General features: G+C 36.1%; 2 protein-coding genes across 4 annotated transcripts; both read right to left on the bottom strand.

Moving 5' to 3' along the window:
* Positions 1–51: 51 nt before the first annotated feature.
* Positions 52–3,064, bottom strand: LOC127079082 (uncharacterized). Of its 2 annotated transcripts, none has more exons than XM_051019492.1 (7): positions 2,478–3,064; positions 2,251–2,400; positions 1,961–2,107; positions 1,796–1,861; positions 1,547–1,660; positions 935–1,458; positions 52–833 (listed from the first exon to the last, which is right to left on the bottom strand). In XM_051019492.1, exons 1-7 carry the CDS (start codon positions 2,965–2,967, stop codon positions 204–206), a joined length of 2,121 nt encoding a protein of 706 aa, XP_050875449.1. In that variant the 5' UTR covers positions 2,968–3,064; the 3' UTR covers positions 52–203. The 2 variants fall into 2 exon arrangements, with proteins under 2 accessions (XP_050875449.1, XP_050875454.1); XM_051019497.1 differs by having other exon boundaries at positions 2,251–2,294; positions 2,478–2,557.
* An 893-nt stretch (positions 3,065–3,957) lies between these two features.
* On the bottom strand, positions 3,958–7,235 carry LOC127079094 (uncharacterized). 2 transcript variants are annotated; one of them, XM_051019517.1, is made up of 8 exons: positions 7,050–7,235; positions 5,835–6,239; positions 5,495–5,612; positions 5,061–5,376; positions 4,849–4,921; positions 4,619–4,709; positions 4,450–4,529; positions 3,958–4,358 (listed from the first exon to the last, which is right to left on the bottom strand). In XM_051019517.1, the coding sequence occupies exons 1-8, from the start codon at positions 7,101–7,103 to the stop codon at positions 4,224–4,226; spliced, it is 1,272 nt and encodes a 423-aa protein (XP_050875474.1). In that variant the 5' UTR covers positions 7,104–7,235; the 3' UTR covers positions 3,958–4,223. The 2 variants fall into 2 exon arrangements, with proteins under 2 accessions (XP_050875474.1, XP_050875465.1); XM_051019508.1 differs by having other exon boundaries at positions 5,835–6,248; positions 7,050–7,221.
* Between the last annotated feature and the right edge of the window lie 12,013 nt (positions 7,236–19,248).

Here is a 19,248-nt window from a genome sequence, read left to right as displayed (position 1 = left end):
GGACAAGATTACACAGCCAGTCTGTGATCACCTCTTATTAATGCAGTAAGATGAAACTGTAAAATGATATTCATGTAATGTCAATTAAATATACACCAAATGGTAATGGATTAAAGTGAGTGCACACTGAGAACCAAAAGTGCTTCATAGCAATTGTCTATTACCTACCAATTTTGATTTCTACTTAACAAGAGTGACTTAGACTAATGATGATGATGCAACTCATGAAAAAACACTTTGTAGCTGCGCTGAGGAACCTTCCGAAACATAGCCAAAGCCAAATCAAAGTACAGAGGGAGTTGAACCAAAGCAAAAAATGAGACAGGCAAACATGTAGCAGCATATATGGGATAAACTGCAAATCTCAGCTGGCTCTCAACAATAAAGAAATGCCCTGCACAGAATGAGACCAACACGGATGCTATAGATGTAAAGAGTGTAGTCAGTCCTAGAAGAAGCTTTCTCGGTAAGTCCACCACAAAATCCTTTTCTTGAAATCGAGATGTCAGTATCGAAAGAAACAGAATAAGGGCCGTAACAGAGGAACAAAGTGCAACAAGTGATGCTACAGCATAGAGCTTGAATGCAGGCTTTTTTAGCAACAGTGGTATACCAGATTCTTGATTAGGACCACCTGGGATAGCTGTTGAGGTTGTGAATGCAACTGATGCAACAAGTGCTGCTACCACTGAACATGATTCTGAGGTTTTTGTGAGCCATTTACTACCTTCTTTTGCAAGTTGTCCATGTGTATCAATAAAAACTTGCTTTGCTGTTTTCCCATCCTTATTATAACGTTCATAGAAATTAGGTGGCATGGAGTCCTTAACAACCTGAAAAACACAAACATCATTAGCAACTAGACAGGATCAATTACTAGTTTCTGAATATCTCTAAATCATTAGAGTAACTATGAAAACTTAATATTATTTACCTTATACCATTTGTATTCCCACTGCATTTGCATTGCAGCACCAGGTACTCGCCAAGGTCTAAACCTCCTATAAGTAGCAGCAAGGTGCAATGCACTGTTACCATTGCTATCGACTTGACGAAACGCAGTTTCTTTGATTACACTTCTCTTATTTAACAAACTATACACATGAGGTTGCCTATTCTCTATGGCCAACAGAACAACATTCTTGTTCTGAAAATCCACATCATGAATAGCCACAGGATACATATCTAGAATCTTCTCAATCATTTCTGTCACTCCCATTTTTGCTGCAATTAAAATAGGTGACATCACTCTTCTATTCTCAGCAGCTTCTTTTTCTGCTTTGCTCTTCATTTTACCTGTGCCATCATCATCATCGTCATCATACTCTTCAATATGAGGACTTGGTCCTGTAAAATCATACTTGTACAAAGAAGCGCGCTGAATCAGTTCATTCATCACTTGCTTTGCTCGAATGTGTTTTTCCTTCTTTCTTTGAATTTTCTCTATCCATGTCGATCCTACAAAAATGCCACCTCGGTTAAACAAACAAAACACACAAGTCTTTTCTAATTAGGAGACTAATGCATTGCTATTTTATGTACTTACCAACACCAAAAAGGATTAGGAAGGACTTCAATGTAAGGATTAACAATCTGATCATGGATTCCCAATTTGGAGGGAACCTATAATTTTTCTTTTCTTTCTTTGCTTGCCCTTGCTCTTGATAATTAAAAATAGATGTCATTATCATAAAACTAGTCTTTGAAATGACTTTACAGATATTGAAATGAAACACATTGTGCACCAATTACTTGCACTACAAGCATCATGGTTTACAAGAGGAAATTATAATACCGTTTTTTCGCCAGAAACTATTCTCTTCATCAGTAGTTTCTGCAGGATCTGTATCTTTTCCTGTTGCTGTAATATAAATAGAAAATGATAGATGAGTTAGAGTTTGATATAGTAACTATGCTATAAGTAAAAAAGAGAGTAATAAATGAAACGAAATTGACATACTTGTTACTTTGAAACAACTATTCAACGAAGATAAGAAGGTCATGCATGTTCCATAGTTTAAGGGATAGTTCTTTGATGTCTGTGTGTGTGCTGAAATATTATAACTTTGGTCGTATCTTTCTTCCTTGTCCTCATCAACAATCGAACCTGACATTCACACAAACACATGTTATTACACAAGAATCTTTCTTCCTTGAGAAAGACACATTTAGTGTTAAACAAGACTCAAATATGATTACTTTCTAAAGAAGAAATCATATAAATTAGCACAGAAAAGTGATTTTACTTACAAGCGTAGATGATATTATCGATTAACTCCATCCTCGTGCAGCTTCTGAAACAATTAGGCTTTTTAGCAAGAATATGCAGAGGTGATAATCCTTCATGGTTTACACCATTCACAAGCTTTGGATACATTCCAATTATTTTAAGCGCCAAATCTATTATACACTAGTATCAAATTAATATACAGAAGGGTGTAATTTATATATGTTCAATATATGGCAATGAAACTAACCAAAGTATTCAGATGATATGGTAGAATGAAGAATGGTATCTCCATTGTCTTTCCTTGAGATTGAGTCATCATCTTTGTTCTGATGTCGACCGTGAAGACAAAGGAAAGCATCTCTTTTTCCATGAACAGCAGCCAAGAAAAGAGGAGTTTCGCCTTCGAAATTCCGGTACGAAATGAGGGTAGGATCTCTTTTGGCGATGTTGTTGCAAATGTCTACATTCCCAAGCTCAGCTGCAACATGAAGGGGAGTGTTTCCCTTTGAGTTTTGCATTCTCAGGATGTTCCTACACATGTTTTGGCTTATGTTGTCTAACAAGGTTGTTACAAAGAAGGTTTGGCTTACATATACAGCAATGTGCAACACTGTGTCTTCTGCTTTTGTGATCTTTGCTTCTAGTACTTCAGGGTTTTTCTCATATAATTCTAGAACTTCTCTCCATTGTCCCCTCATGGCATGATTGAATAGACTTTCAAACTCAATCTCAGCCATTTTATGAGCTAGCTAAACAAGCTTTGTAGTGTTGGAAAATGTGTGTTTGTGAGTGAGAATGAAGTGCTTGATTAGTTATCTTAGTTCATCATTAGTACTTATATATATATATAGAGAGAAAACTAGCCACTTTGAATATTACTTTATTGTTTCCAAACTATGTGTTGGAGAAAGCTTGGAGGAAGTAAAAAGAATATGCAAGGATTAAATTCATTCCAATCTAACAATTTAGTCGTCGATGTTATTTTCATCCGAAAACACGGTCTTATGTCCTAATTGTTGATGTTATTTTCATCTGAAAACTCGATGTTATTTTCATCCGAAAACACGGTCTTATGTCCTAATTGTTGATGTTATTTTCATCTGAAAATTCGAGTTTATATCCTAGTTTAAAGTCAGTGTTGTCATAATCTCCTAATTACCGACTCTGAATGATCACATACATTTGTGTTTTTAGACGAGAACATACACATGCAAGATAAATCATCGCATTAAAATGGTATCACTTAAGTTAACTATCCATAATTACATTATCATTTTTTTCATAGGGACTGCACAATTTAGAAAAGTTAAATTCAAATTTACATGTATCAAGAGACAAGAGTACGATGAAAATCAAATCAGAATATAGAATGAAGTGGAAAGCATGACATGCAATAGCTATAGTGTTGTTAAAGATACACTTTTATAGTCTTTATACATGTGCTGCAAAGACAAAATTCAAAACATTTCACTAAATTAACTTGGTTTTCCTTTGTGTGTAAGATAAGCATTTCTCTTGATGAAAGGGACTTGGATTCCAACATACAAAATTAAGGTTATCACATTACTTTTTAAGTTGCAGATACTTTGCTTTTTGGATTTGTGTTGTAAAAAAACAAATGGAATATATAGATTTGTCTGCATAATTCTTTCTTCCGGCAAATTGTTGCCTTGTGATAACCTCCTTAGCTGCACATGAACTACTGAAAAAGCCAATTTGGAATAAAGTTTGAAAACTTAAGTTTAAACCAACTTTATTTTTGCAAAAAAGTAACTATCTCTAACTTTGCTTTTTGATAACATGTTGATTCTGTCTTGGTGCTATTTATGCACAAATACTCTAACTTTACATTCATTTTGACACTTTATGTTGCACTAAGTTCATAACAGTCGAACATCACTGTGCATTGCGCGAGTCTAAAACCGGTTCGTACGAGACACTTCGATAGTAGGTACAAAGATAATCCGCGAAGATGTTTTCTTTCCGAGGAGATTTACACGGGAACATCATTAGTAGAGACCTGAAGTCTCCACGTCACATACTGGATATACATAAAGTTGATTCCCATAGCAACTCCAAAACCCAAAATCGATGAAAGTAGTATCGAATAAATGGCCGCCAAATGCAACTGCAACAAAGTAACGAGGTTATGGTTTACTGAATCAATTGTTATTGAGCCAAAGAAGTCTTTATAAAGAAATCTCAACATTCTAACTTACATATGTATAAAACAGATGCACAATTAAAGCCACAAGTGCAAACTCAAGAGCGGCGTATGTCCATATATACTCTTTGATCGCTGCAAACAATGTAAGTAAGCACTCAAAGAAAGAACAATATTGTTACAATGAAGAGAAAAAAAATTCAGGTTTGGTTTAGAGTTTATACCAAGGACGATTGCGAAAACAGATGCTAAGAGGCCCAATGTAAAGGAAAACGGTGCCGATAAAATGATAGCTTGAGTCTTCAAATCAGGAAGCTGAACAGTGGGACAAAACTAAGATCAGAGTTCGGAGAAATTATTTTTCTCTACTATGAATTATATGCTTAAAAGGAACCGAAACGAGTTAAAAGATCAAGTAGATGCCGTAGTATTATATCAAAGGAAATAGGCATACCAGTAGTTGTTCAAGGAAGAAAAAATAGCATATTGTGCTTATCAGGACAAGTACCACGAAGTCTTGCCAAGCACTATAAAAAGAAGCAAAATTAATACTAAAAAAGTTTAAATAAAACGATATCTATAATCAGTTATGCAAAAAGTATCTGTGCTAAAAGCGCAGAAAATAACAGTGAAAACTTAATTTGAAAACATGGATTTCAAAATCACCTTAGTGTTTCTGAATTGAAGTTTTGGCGATCCTGCAACTGTCTGTTTCTTTGTTGAACAGAGCTGGACATGCGGAGCAAGGTTACAGGTAAATTCTGAACCTCTTCCAAGCATACATCACATTTCTTGTTTCCTTTTGTGCTGAACCATTTGATTAAACATTCCTCATGCACCAAAGCTAGACCACCTTTGCAACTGCATTCCATTTTAAAGGTGTTTCCTTCATCGCACGTGTCAAGACATATCCTGCACACTGCTTCCTCTTCGGGAATTTCTTCATCGGCAGTAACTTCTACTGGCGCAGGAGTTATTTGATCTGATAATTGGCCAAGAAATTTTGTTTTAGTATGACTCGAAGCCGATAACAAACAAAGAGGTAAAAAAAAATAGGGTTGTTTGAAACTGTAGTAGCATAAGTAAATGAAATCATATACCGTCACTTGTATCTTGTTGTTCTTGTTCATTGCGGGTGACAAAAGAGACAGATCTAACAATCACAACATTTCGTGCAGGTATTGTAAGGGACCTTGAAACCTTAGATTTAACATCTTTCTGCATAGTTAACAACAATCATTTCTTTCCCAAAAAACTCCAATATCATAAGGCAAAACATAATTTGATGCACATATGAGAAGTTTCATTTTTCATTTTTTGGTAGAGTAGAGACATAACTTCGATAACCGATAAGATACAATTTTCTGATTCGTGAGTGTAAAGCCAGCATATTTGAAAATCTACAAACGAGGAAACTGAATGAAATAGAAAAGGACTTACATGTGGCTTAATCCGTTGTTCATTATATGTCCTCGCAGACACAGGCGTAGCAACTATAGGGGACAGATTAGGCGCATGTGTAACAGGAAGAGAAGTACATCTTGACCATGAAATTTCCGATATGGAGGCCATTCTAGTACTGTCTGCAGCTGTCTTAGGGTCTGAATTAAGGAGACTGCTTGATTCACCATCTACTACATTTTCTTTTTTTTTGAAGCTCAAAGCTCGCAAAAAATCTTTCGGTGATGATATCACTTTAGAGAAACTTTGAGAATGGTCCAGAACCCGCCCACGCGTGCTACTGCTACCAAACCCTAAAGGTCTAGGTGGAACTTGAAGTGAAATATCTGGACGCTTCCCGCCGGCTCCACTATATGCAACTTCTTTGTTTAGCCCGGTTTCGGTCTGCGTATACTAGCAAAGGCAGTTTAATATATCAAGAAGTAAACGCGCTGAAAGTGAAAAATACAATGCAAAACTTCAAATGATCTCATCCCAACACGATCCTGTGATGAATACTAATCATCCTCAACAAGGCAATCACTATCAGAAACCTATGAAACAAGGACACCAGAAACACGACCCTGACAAGTAATAACTTGAAAAAATGAATAAATTAAACGTAGTCACAAGTGTCAATGTCGGCTTCAAACATCAACACTGACACAGACACACCTTTTTGCAGAGGTGTTACATAGTCAGAAACACATACAATTGTAAAAGCAATAAACTAAACTAAAAATTTCCTCACCACAAATTCCTGGTTAAGATTCTCCCTGCATAATAAAACAACCCCATGCATGGCTTTTACCCTAAAATTATAGTTGAAACATTCACAGCCACTGCCAACAGATCTACAAAACAATGTTGTAATTTGCAGCACATGCATTTACCTTAGAATACTCTCAACTAAGTTAGAAATTCAAGCATTGAAATCGAAAAATCACGCGTGTTTGAATTCAATCTCACTCTCACACCTCACAATTGAAACACCAATTCTAAATATAGAAACAGAATCAAAATTCAGAAAAAAAAAAGAGGCTTCTTTAGTTAGTAGACACTTAATAACAAGCTAAAATTGGAAAACCCTTTATATAAATTAGATCAAACATATAAAAAAAACTGAAAATCTGATAGTACCAATTACTACAAACCCACAAAAATGAAAAGCAAAGAACTTTATAGTGTTTAAGATGTTAATCGTGAGAGGAGAACCTGATGGGAAATCATGGGAGGTTCATGAGTTGGTAATGGTTGTTGATCTTGCATTATCTGCAAATTTTGGGAGTGAAAAGGGAAAAAGTTGGAGAAGAAAGAATAGAAAGGAAAGAGAATGAAGTGATGGGTAGAGAATCCAACAAAGATACTTAAAACCAAGAAAAAATAATTAGGAAATTGTTGAGGATGTTTCTTAAATTAATTAACGTGTGAATTAATAATTAGTGTTACAGAAGACACATAACATCAATCATATTTTGATGTCTATAATGAGGAAACTGCTTAAATTATTTACATGTGAATAGTAATTATTTTTTATTTTTTTTGCAAATTATAAGAAATTATTTTTGATTTTTTTCAAAAATAAATAACTTATGTTTTTTTATAATAATAAAAAAGAATAAATAATGCAAGAAGAAAAACAAATTAATACTTGATCCTATTTATTAAATAAATATTTTTTAAAATATAATGAATATTCTATATATTGTTTAAATACATTAGTTATTAAACGTGTCTAAAAAAATTAAAAAAGGAATCATTCTAGAAAAAACTAAATTTCAAATTTTGTTTTTAAAAAATTATTGTAAACTATTTTTCTAAATATTGAAGAAGAGATAAGAAGATTGAATATCATGAATATTATAAAGTTTTAGTATTTTTTTTTAAATTGATTTGTTAATTATGTTTGAAGCGTGTAAACCATCCAATATAGTTATATCTCTCGATAAAAAATTGGATAGTGTAGTGATCACACGTCATATGAAAACTAAAAAATATTCATTTGTATCGTCTGAGTTTCAAAATTCGGATTTATTATACACCAAATCACTTCGGCAATACTTTCATTTCTGCAAAAAAAAAAAGTTCGAATTTTAATCTCCAGATAAACCCTACACATTGTATGTGTATGTATTTGTGTTTTCTTACCGTTGGGTGAGTCGGGATATCAAAACTCGAATAAACATCTAGACAATTTTTCAACACCTAGACAATAAGTTAGAAGAAATTTTACATTATTTTGATGAATCTTACATTATAAGTCATTTATAAACTAATCCCATAATAAACCATACACATTTTTCATTCAATAATAAGATCAAATATTCAAATAAAATATTGGTAAGCCAACGACTGCATTTATCCAGCACCCTTGTTCCTCCCCTGCCTCCTGTACTACAACGCATGTCGTGCCTTTGCTAAGATGACATATAATGTGACCATTTGAGGAGTGTCCTCCTCAAAATCTCCTCTAGTTATGACTTTTCTCCATATAGCCATAATGCAATGACATATCGATAACACATTCATGTCATGGTTTTCCCTTGCCTACTTCTTTTATAGTATTTCCTGATGAGCTAGCCTCAAGGATCTCCTTCTTCATCTAATGTCATGTAAGGATGTGACACTTTATGAAACCATTAGATGTAACTGTATACTGTAATCCATGGAGGAGGAGTTCACACACGATGTACATCCTCTAGGATCAAATACTCATAGTACTCCACAAATATTCCATCAATAACTTTGCGGAGGACAATGGCAGGAACAACAATTGTGGGGTCTCTGGGTATACCATGTAGATACCCAAACAATAGTAATATTCGCTCAACTAGACATGGGTACATGAGCCGAGACCCACAAACCAATCATTTATAGTACAAGGATATCACCTTCAAAGGCTGTGTTGATGATGCTCACCGTACGACATGAAACAAATATCATCCGCCAGGATACGGTCAAGAGAAATTCGGAATGGCTCGATCGTTGAATTCCCCATGTGCTGGATGATCGAGCACAAACGTGGAAAATCCTCAGAGTATTATTGAACATATTACCAACTGAAGAGACATGGAAAATGTCGGTGGATCCATGCTTGAAAATAGTTCAGATGAAATATTAGTAACAATGTAACACAAGTATATTAAAATTTATATCTGTAAAGGTGGAAAAAATCGTAAATAGACAATTGTTTAATGTTACCTGCCTTGTCTTTCATATTGCTTCAACTAACTTGGAGTAGAGGTAAACCAAATAAGTTGCCCCCAAGTTGTACTCATGAATACTCTCAAAGTCAATAAAGTATTTAATGTAGACAACATCGACATGGGTCATACTTTTGTCCATAAATATTCACGTGTCAACCAAAACCATGAGATGTGACCTCAATGCACATTCTCTTTAATATGACATCCGTGCATAGAGACGGAGCCATAGACTTTAAATTGTGGGAGCCGTATATTAATTTATAAATTTTTATTGTAATATATTTACTATTTATTTCTTTTAAAGTAAAAATATATATTATATTTATTTTTTCAAAAAATTATTTTTGTAATTTTCTCAATTTTATTATCAACATAAATATTTATCTATCTATATTTTTATATATAAATTAATTAACCATGGCATGAATAGTTGTATGCAAATTTTGTATTATGATATCTTAGTGTTAAAATAATAACTTATAAAACAAATTTTATTTTTTAAATATTTTAGTGAAAAATTATTTTAAAAATTAAACACAAAATCAATTTAATTACTTTTTCAAACATATTTTAATTTTAAAATTTGCTTCCAGAATAAATAAAAGATTCACAATTATGTCAAATGAGACTCTAAACAATTATTCATATATAACGCGAGTTTATGTGTAATCTCTAATAATTATATCCTGTTTTATATAAATATTTATTTATTAGTTGTTATATAAATATATAATGCCATTTAAATATATTTTTTGAAAACTTAGTGGGGGCACATGCCACCATACTCACATATATGGCTTTGTCCATGTCCGTGCATAATCATCCACAACATCCATAGTTGGACCCAAATGGTCTTCATACAGTTTCATCATGAATAAATATCTAACATGACATCCTCTAGTGTCATCTATCTCATGTTGGGCTTTACGCGGGTCAGCTCCTAAATATGTCACAACCAAGTTTAGTACCTCAGGTCTACTGGTTATAGAGTAATCTAATAATCTTCTGATAATTGGAAGATGTAAGAGACATGATACATTATCAAGTTTGATGGTCATTTCACTGATTGAAAGAAGAAATGACAAGGTCTCTGTGTGCCATTGCTACACAAGCGCAGACAATAAACCATGGTTAATATAATCATATCCAATTATGTGTAAATATTTCAGCCCAGATAGCTGTAAGACATTCTAAAACCATGGTTCATTAGATTGTGGAAACATTATAACCTTTCTACCATAGTTAATACATTTCAACGTATTACGGTACTACAAAAAATAAATACATCATCGTCAGACAGATCAATCATTATAATACATGTGTTTAAAAGAGTAATTAAAAATTATGCTACCTCTCCATCCCACACGTACCTAGCGACAACTTTATAACCTTCATATGGTTAATACATTTCATTGTATTACGCTACTGCAAAAAATAAATACAACATTGTCAGACAAGTCAATTATTATAACACATGTGTTTAAAAGAGTAATTAAAAATTCATGCTACCTCTCCATCCCACATGTGCCTAGCAGCATGATGTGCATACAAAGGTAGTAGAAAAGTATGCGGAGCCTTCTAGAAAATTATTGAGTACGATAACATCATGTATAATATGGGCTTCTGGGGAAGTAGTGGCTTCATAGTAGGCATGTCAACATAACCCATACCCGCTAGTACCCACCCGACTCCGCCTCAAATTTGACGGGGAAAACCTGCTTTGATTGGGTTTGGGTTTTCCCTGATTATAAAATATGGGGACGAATCGGGTAATGGGGATACTAGTACCTACCCTGAACCCACCCCGTCTACTTTATTATGTATTTTATTATTTTAGTTTTGATAATTTAGAATATTAAATATGTGGTTAATGTTTTTATATTTTGATTTTTATATATTATTTAAAATATTTGAAATGTATGCATGGAATTTTTTGAGATTTTTTTTAATTTTATTATTTGTAATGTAATTTTATTTTGAAAAAATATTTTTATTAAAAAAAATGATTTTATTAAATAGATAGTGGCGGGGGCGGGGATACCCGAATCCAACCCAAACCCGTTTGGGATGAGTTTGAGTTTTAATTCTTCATCCCCGATAGGGATTGGGATGGAGAACAAAGATTATTTTGGGATTCAGGTTTGGGTTTGGGGGATGTAAAAACCGTCTCCGACCCGCCCCGTTGCCATGCCTACTTCATAGTAATCCAGAGACACGTGAATTCGAGAAGTCGATGGCAAAGACAGATGAACCCGGGAAGACAATGCTTCAACATCAAATGAAGTTTCTCAAACTATAAGTCACGATGGTCTAACTTTCTCCATCCAAATAGAAGCATGTTGGGATACTCTACCACACCTTATTCTTTGTTGGTTATCCACTATTTTTCATACAATCAAACATGAAAAACCATATCATAATCAAACTAAGTATTGGCAAACCAAACCAAAAAATAGAATGCATAATAGGTAAATCCAGATTTTGGTATCTTGACTAAGCCTCCAAATTTAAAAATATGGACGGGACAAAATAAGAACAAAAGAAGTAGAAATAGAGCTTATGAACCCTAAGGTCAAAAGTTTAAAATTTCAAACCAAAGCTAGTTAGGAAAAAACAAATACGACATGGGAATTGCATGTAACCTAATGTAGCATAACTACAACCTTTATTTATGTAATGAATACATCACAAATAAAAAATTAAGGAAATGAGAAACTTACCAAATGTGAGAGATGAATGATTTTAGATTGAATATAGTGAAGTAGAACTTGAGAGATGTGCCAAGCTTGAATGTAGTGGGGTATAAGTTGTGAGAGAGCTTGAAAAATGTTGGAACATGTGTGCTCACGAGCTCTCTTTTGTTAACTTTGTTGAAATGAGAAAGGGAAAGGATAAGGAAGGATTTTGGCACGAATACTTTAACGTAAACATCCAGATTTCAATCTCCATAGGAAATCTAGACATTAACGTTTGTTTTTTTAAATGTGTTTTTGCATAGTTTTAAGATTGAGCATAAGTATGATGTATTGAGGCACGTTCAAATTTCAATCACCGTAATATATTAATGCGGAATTTGGAATCCCAACTAAATTTTAACATTTGCTTTGGCTTGTTTGAGGGAGTTTGTTGCATGTTTGGTGTGTCTGAATTTAAAAATTCAAATTCTAGGGGTATTTTGGAATTTCATGGGGAAGTGTGAGTAAGGTATGAGTGTAATGAACAATCCCCTAAAAATTTGGGTCTTATTTGATTGTATTATGGAAGTCTAGTCTCACTAAATAATCTTCATTGATTATATTCTATTCGTTCTAAAATGAATTATTTAATAAACTATTTTAAACAAATTAAACAAATTGTATAATTGAAAGAGAAATAAAAATATTTGTACAAAAATATTTTTACAATGTATTAGTGTATTTACTTGAATAATAAATATAGAGTGAAAAATATTAATGGAGATTGGTGCAAATATTATTAATTAAATGATTCAATTGAAAAAATAATAATTAATTTGTATTTGTTCAAGAGGAGGAATGAGAGTTTGGTGAGACGAAGGGAGAAAGTCTTTTCAGTATAATGGAAAGAATCTTCGGTGTAATGAAGGGGGATGGACCACCAAGTTTAGCACTTCAACTCTTAAGTCAATGAGGCCAGAGAGGTGTAACTTGCAAGAATGAGAATGAGATCGTACATGTTATGGTGTATGACATGGCTTAAATATGGCGAACGACTAAAATTGTCCTTGTCTGATCTGACGTGTGTCGCGGGAAACCTCCATATCAAATCTGATGGTGGTTGATGCATTGATATCTTGGATAAAGTGTTCGGCTCCCGACGAGGCTCCACCTGTTTGCTTACCTTTTGTGATGATGTTTTGTTTTGGACTCTTGTAATTGGGCCTGCTTTACAATTCCTTTGGCTGACCCGTAACAGTTGTCCCCTAAGTCCATGTTATCACATATGAGCGAGGATTACATTAGAGGATTCAGGCCGCTATTCTTGACCATCTCGGGTTTCCTCGGTAGGTTTTTGGCTTGGATAAGGGAAACAGAAAAGTATTTTGAGTAGGAGTAGGTAACCTCGAGAACATACACATAAAGTACTTGTTTTATAACTAAATTTTTTTGCAACCTAGGACCCCACACAACCTTAGGTCTGAAGATAGAAATGGTTCTTTATATTACTCGAGTATCATGGGGAATTAAGGTTTCATCAGGAACATTGATGGTGATGGTGCATTCCCCTAAATCTTTAATCATCGATCATGTGGTCGTATGAAATTATTATATGAAGGTCAAATGGTGAATCTTATCTTCTTTTCACTTTCCTCGCCTAAGAGACTTAGGCTTCTTATGTTGTTTTCTTATGCTTTAAACCTCATATTCCACTACATGTTTTATTTTGTTGATTCCTCTTCTTCCCGACCGTATTATTCATTTCCAACATCTTTCACAGTACTCATGCGACTAGATCCTTACACATATCGAGAATTTCTTCTCTTAAAGGTAACATATTTGCCTTCTTCCTACCATGGTTGCTTATCGTTCGCTAGGGTTCTATAGAGATTATTAAGGAGGGCTAAAAAAGGGTATTATTGTCAATGAAAAAAGGGTAGATGTTGGTCTTGATTCTAGATAAATTGTAAGGGGCTTTGCTTTCCCAACTTTTCCATTGATGAATCCAATTAACGTTGGCAACTGATCGGGAAAATAGCAAGTGTACTATTTTGCCTTTTATAGTAATAATGGAGAAATTCCCCGAATGTCGATCTCAAGGACTGCAAGTCAATATCGAGTTTAAATTATCATTCAATTAAATAAAAAGTATTAATTTGTTTTTTAGGTGTAAAAATATACGAATAAAGGTAAAGGCAAACAAGAATGAAAATAAGGGTTTATAGAGAAAAAGGAACAATGCCAGGGAAGGTGTATGATTTATCCTTGTAACAACTCTGAGTCACTGTTGCATCAACAAATATCAATTACTACCAGTTCTTAAGGGTATTTTCTCCCAAGTCCTTGGTGAGAAAACCTTTAATCAATCTACCCTAATTTCCATGTCCATAGCCAATTAAGGTAAAATCAAGCTTTATAATATCAAGAATACTCTGGTTCATACAGGGTATCCCTAGTCCTAGGTGATATCTACTGTAAAGTAACCTTATGAAAACCTTATCAATGGCGGTCCATCCTAATTGATAACCACAAATCAATCTCGATTGGTCCGAAAGAGAAAGCAATAAACACATCAAAAGGTTACCGCAAAAATAATATTATAAATGCAAATGTAAACTCAAATTCGTTACAACTCTAAATCAGGGACACCCTTATCATCGGGGGGTTTAGCTACTCATATTGTTTAAAACAAATGCAAGATAAAAATTACACATTACAAGTAATTGGATGACTTTGATCTTCAATCGCTCCTGCTCATGAAAACCTTCAGCTCTTCGAATGCTTTGCTCTCTGTAATACTTGATTGCTTCATAATACTGTATTTTGTCGTATTCCAAGATGATCTTTCCTTAGGCAGAAGGTCCTCTTTTATAGTGAAAATTCCAAGCAGCAGTTGGACATGTCCAAAATATCTCTGAAAAAGCCCGATGAACAAAAGCCCGAGAAAACTGAATTTTTGGGCTTGGGCTGACACGGCCCGTGTCAGCCTACTGTCCTGGCTGACACGCCCCTGACATGGGTAACACTGCTGGATATGGTGCCTGACACAACCCGTGTCAGGCCACTGTATTTTTCAACACGCCCTCCTCTGCCTGACACGGCCCGTGTCAGGTGACACGGGCGGCCGTGTCAGGCCTCCTGTACCGGGGTTTTCTGCTCCTCTGCTTGCCGGAATCTCGCATTGTCTCGTTTTGAGTTCCCTGGTTCTTCTACCTGGACCTGTCGGACAAAAACACAGCTATCCCACGCATAAAATCACGAAAATATAATTAAAATATAACAAGGACTGCAAATGCTTAAATATAATACTGGAAGTAAAACTGACTCGAAAAGTATCAAAAATGCTTGCATAGTGTTTCAAAAGCCTCGGTTTCTTATCGGATGAGTAACGAAAACTTAATGCAAAGGGTGAATTATCACAACCCCGAACTTAGCTCATTGCTTGTCCGCAAGTAATGTTTCAAACAACACTGTGTGTCACTCCCCCGAATTCTTTATGTTTCCCAACACTGCTGAGATCATTCGCTAACGTCTTCCCCTTTTCCTTCCATAAGTCCTGCTTTTTCCTTGTAAGTTTTCAAACACACTTCCACTTCAAAGCACCGTTTCACCTGTTAGCTTATATCACATTCTCACCAATTCTCTCGGGGTTAAGTGTTTTCACTCATAATTCAGAGTATGCAATATCAACTCGCAAGTTTGAATAGTCTCTCTTTTCATATCACATACACACAACACACACACTTTTGAGGTCTTTCGGGTTGTAACTTGGCTTGGGTTAGGGTATGGATTATTCAAACAAAAACGGGAAACAAGTGGGTTTTTGGTTCAGAGTCGACGTTACATACTGTGTTTGTTTCTTTTGTTTGCTCAGTTTTCTTTTTTCTATTTTCCACCGAATGCCCTTTTTCGTGCTTCTTTTTGAATCTTCGAGTTATAAATTTTTCTCTTTTTTTTCTTTCTCTCGATGATTTTCTATTTCATTCATTTTTTTTCTTTTTGTTCTCGCACTTTCTTGGGCTTTGGGAGCTTTTCGGGTTTTTACCCCAAACTTAGTTTTTCAACACAGTTTAAATGCATTAACATGACTCTGAACAGGGTAAGGAAGTGTTTTAGCCAAGGGGTACATTTAAACAAACAAATGGATACAAGCTCAAATGGGGTTAACAAGCGATATACTTATTTAGGATGGCTAGAAAGGCTCGGGGTTAACTTCAAACAACGTGCCTCAGTGTGTGTATCATACAGTGATAGTCCCAGAGAATCTACGCAAATTTAGAGTGACAAAGACAAACCTGAATGTCGCTCATGATGATCAATGTGTTTGGCTTTTTGTGACTCACCCTGTTTGGTTCAACTTTGACAGGATCCACAATACTCTTTAGCCTGGTGTGATTTCTTCCTTACTTCGGAATGTACAGGATACTCACGTCGGTTAAGTTGTATACGTTGCGTCCGATCTTACTTTTAGTAGTGTCAACTTCCTGGGGAGATCCTTTACAATAAGCAATGCTAAATGGCGTAATCCTTTCATCCACTCCCAATCGTGATCATTACTATTTCCAACCTATCAATACAGACTTGAAACACTCGCAACATAATGTACCTTCAAACAAAAAAAACAAATCTAGAATGCACAAAAGTAAAATAATAAAATAATGAGATAAAATAACAAAATACTGAAAATAGAATAACAATAAAAGACATAAAATCTCCCCCACACTTGAACTCAACATTGTCCACAATGTTTGCGAACAAGAGCGAAGGAGGATACTCACAGTACCCTACTGAGAAGGTGGTTGTGAGAAATGCAGCATCAACTGTGGCATCATGCTGCTCATCTCATCCAACATCTCCCCCTGACGGGATTGCTCAATGCCTTGTCGTTGTTGTTCCGTCCTCAAGTCACCTATTTCGGTTTGTACCCAGGTTCATTGGTTAGTGGACCAGGAAGATGAACCTGCCTTCTGCTGGGTAGGTTCTTGATGTGGTGGTACAAACTGCTCCTAAGGTGCTTGAGGTTCTTCTTCTTCTGCCTCCGTGCCCTCCACTTGGTCATCTATAAACTGATCACCTGCAGTAAAATGGTCAATGTCGTGGCCTTCCTCCGTGTCGGGGTCAACGCTCACATACAACCAATTGGCACCGTCAGTAATAACAACTCTGTCCGGATCCGGCAGAGCGATAATAAACCTCTTATGGATAAGCACAGAATAGTAAGTAGGGGCAACAACAATCATACCTTGTTAAATTAGAGCAGACATGTCAATTTTGGTCTTACCTGCAATTAGCGTGTCTTCGAGTAAAATAGCTTGATACCTGAAATGCTCAGCGATTTGGGTGATCATTTCACCTACGAATATGCCTCCAGAGTCGGCTCAGCCAACTCTGCCCAGATAGTCCGCTGCAAAGGCAACTACATTGATGGACTTGTTTTGTGCCATCGAGTACATAAAGAATATCTCTCTTTGAGTAGCTACCCCTGTGATATCGCCTCTTCCAAACAGGGTGTAGGCCAAACCCTTATGAGCATACCTGAAACATGGATTCTGGATGCCCGAGGCCTTAGCACCTTTGGAGGTGTAATTCGTCCTCCCGGTGATGGCAATCTAGAAATCCTTAGGTGAGAACCCATCTGGGACCGCTCCTGGTCCGTACAGAGGGAGTCAGAGTATCGCTGCTAACTCCTTAATAGACAGTTCATGATAATTGTTAAACAACCGGAAACGCAAAGTGCCGAAATAGTACCTGGTCGTGTCTATCCACCACTTCTCAAGCTGGAATTCTAACGTGCTGAGAAATTCGAGAGTGATGCGCTCGTATGTCGGCGCTTCCAAACTCATAAACTCTAGCATTCCTAAAACGTGGAACATCCGGTATACCTCTATTTTGAGCCCCAGTGCGTTCAGAGTATGCTCACACATGTACCTTGTCGGCGTGAGTTTGCGCTTCCGGTGAATTTGATATCTCTTTTCTTGTTCCGGATTGTCAAACACGATGTTGTATGGATTTGGATTCCGTCTCGGGCGCTTCTGTGACTTCTCCATCTCCGTGAGCTGCTGCTTTCCGGTGAGAATTCTCCTCGGGGGCATTTTGGACCTGCAAAAATAGAAATTATTTGAACTATGGAGTTAGGAAATTTCGAAACCGTGGTTAGAACGAGGACGATGAGTGGAGTAATATTTGTGAAGGGTGTTGTTGCGATAGGTGAGTGGAAGTGTGAGTCATGGAAGGTTTTAGGTAGTGGGGTTTGTGAATTTTAATGGAGGTTGGAAGGTTTTGAGAGAAAGAGAGTAAGAATGATGAAAGAGAATGAAGAGATGGTAAGAGAAAATCTGATAATGATAAGGTGAATGGGGAAAAATTATGGTTAATGGTGGATTAAATGTGAGGGTCCCACTTAAAATTCGGAATTTAAAAAAAAAATCAAAATTTCCGCCTGCCTGACCCGGCCGTGTCAGGCTACTGTCCTTCCCCACGGTTTGGGCATTATTTTCAGTGCTCCTGATACGGCCGTCTGTGTCAGCTGACACGGCCGTCCGTGTCAGGCTACCGTTGATAAATAAAATTTCCTTTCACCTTCAGTGTTCCTGACACGGTCAATGTCAGCTGACACGGGTGGCCGTGTCAGGCCACTATTTTTTCATTTTTTGGCCTGATTTTGCACCCTCCTGACACGGCCTGTGTCAGTTGACACGGGTGGCAGTGTCAGGCTGCTCTTTTGGCAGTTTTTTTTTGGCTTTTTCTCCTGTTCAAACGCCGGTACCTCTGGCCACGTTGATTATCCTTTTGCATGAATTAGACATTTGTTGACGTGATGTTCCCTCCTTGTAGAGCTCTTGTGTAAACCTACAAACACACATAAATGATTAAATTTAAAATGCGTGGGTTGCCTCCCACGAAGTGCTTCATTTAACGTCGCATGGCTCGACGGTTCTCCGTCTGTTTAGTTGAGACGAATTTTTTCTATTAGACCACCCTCCTGGTCTTGTAGGTACGGTTTGACTCTCTGCCCATTCACCTTGAATGTGTCTCCATTTGCGGGATTTCTTAGTTCAACGGCTCCATGCGGAAATATTTTTTGTATCACAAAGGATCCCAACCATCTTGACCTTAGTTTCCCTGGGAATATCTTCAACCTTGAATTTAATAATAGGACCAGTTGTCCTTCCTGAAGTTCTTTCTTCTGAATGCGCCTGTTATGCCATGTTTTGGTTTACTCTTTGTATATCTTGGCATTCTCATATGCTCGATTTCTAAATTCTTCCAGCTCTTGTAATTGGAGGATCCGAGATTTACCAGCCTTGGAAAGGTCATAATTAAGAAATTTGGTAGCCCAGAATGCCCTGTGCTCAAGTTCGAGTGGTAGATGACAAACTTTACCATAGACCAGTTGATACGGGGACATACCTATTGGTGTTTTGAATGTTGTTCGGTACGCCCGAGTGCATCATCTAGCTTGGTTGACCAATCTTTAGGCGTTAACAGTCTTTTCTAGGATTTGCTTGATCTGCCGATTTGATAGCTCAACCT

This window comes from Lathyrus oleraceus, chromosome 1 (genome assembly GCF_024323335.1).
Source record: "Lathyrus oleraceus cultivar Zhongwan6 chromosome 1, CAAS_Psat_ZW6_1.0, whole genome shotgun sequence".
NCBI lineage: Eukaryota > Viridiplantae > Streptophyta > Magnoliopsida > Fabales > Fabaceae > Lathyrus > Lathyrus oleraceus.
This window is presented reverse-complemented; position numbering and strand designations above follow the sequence as displayed.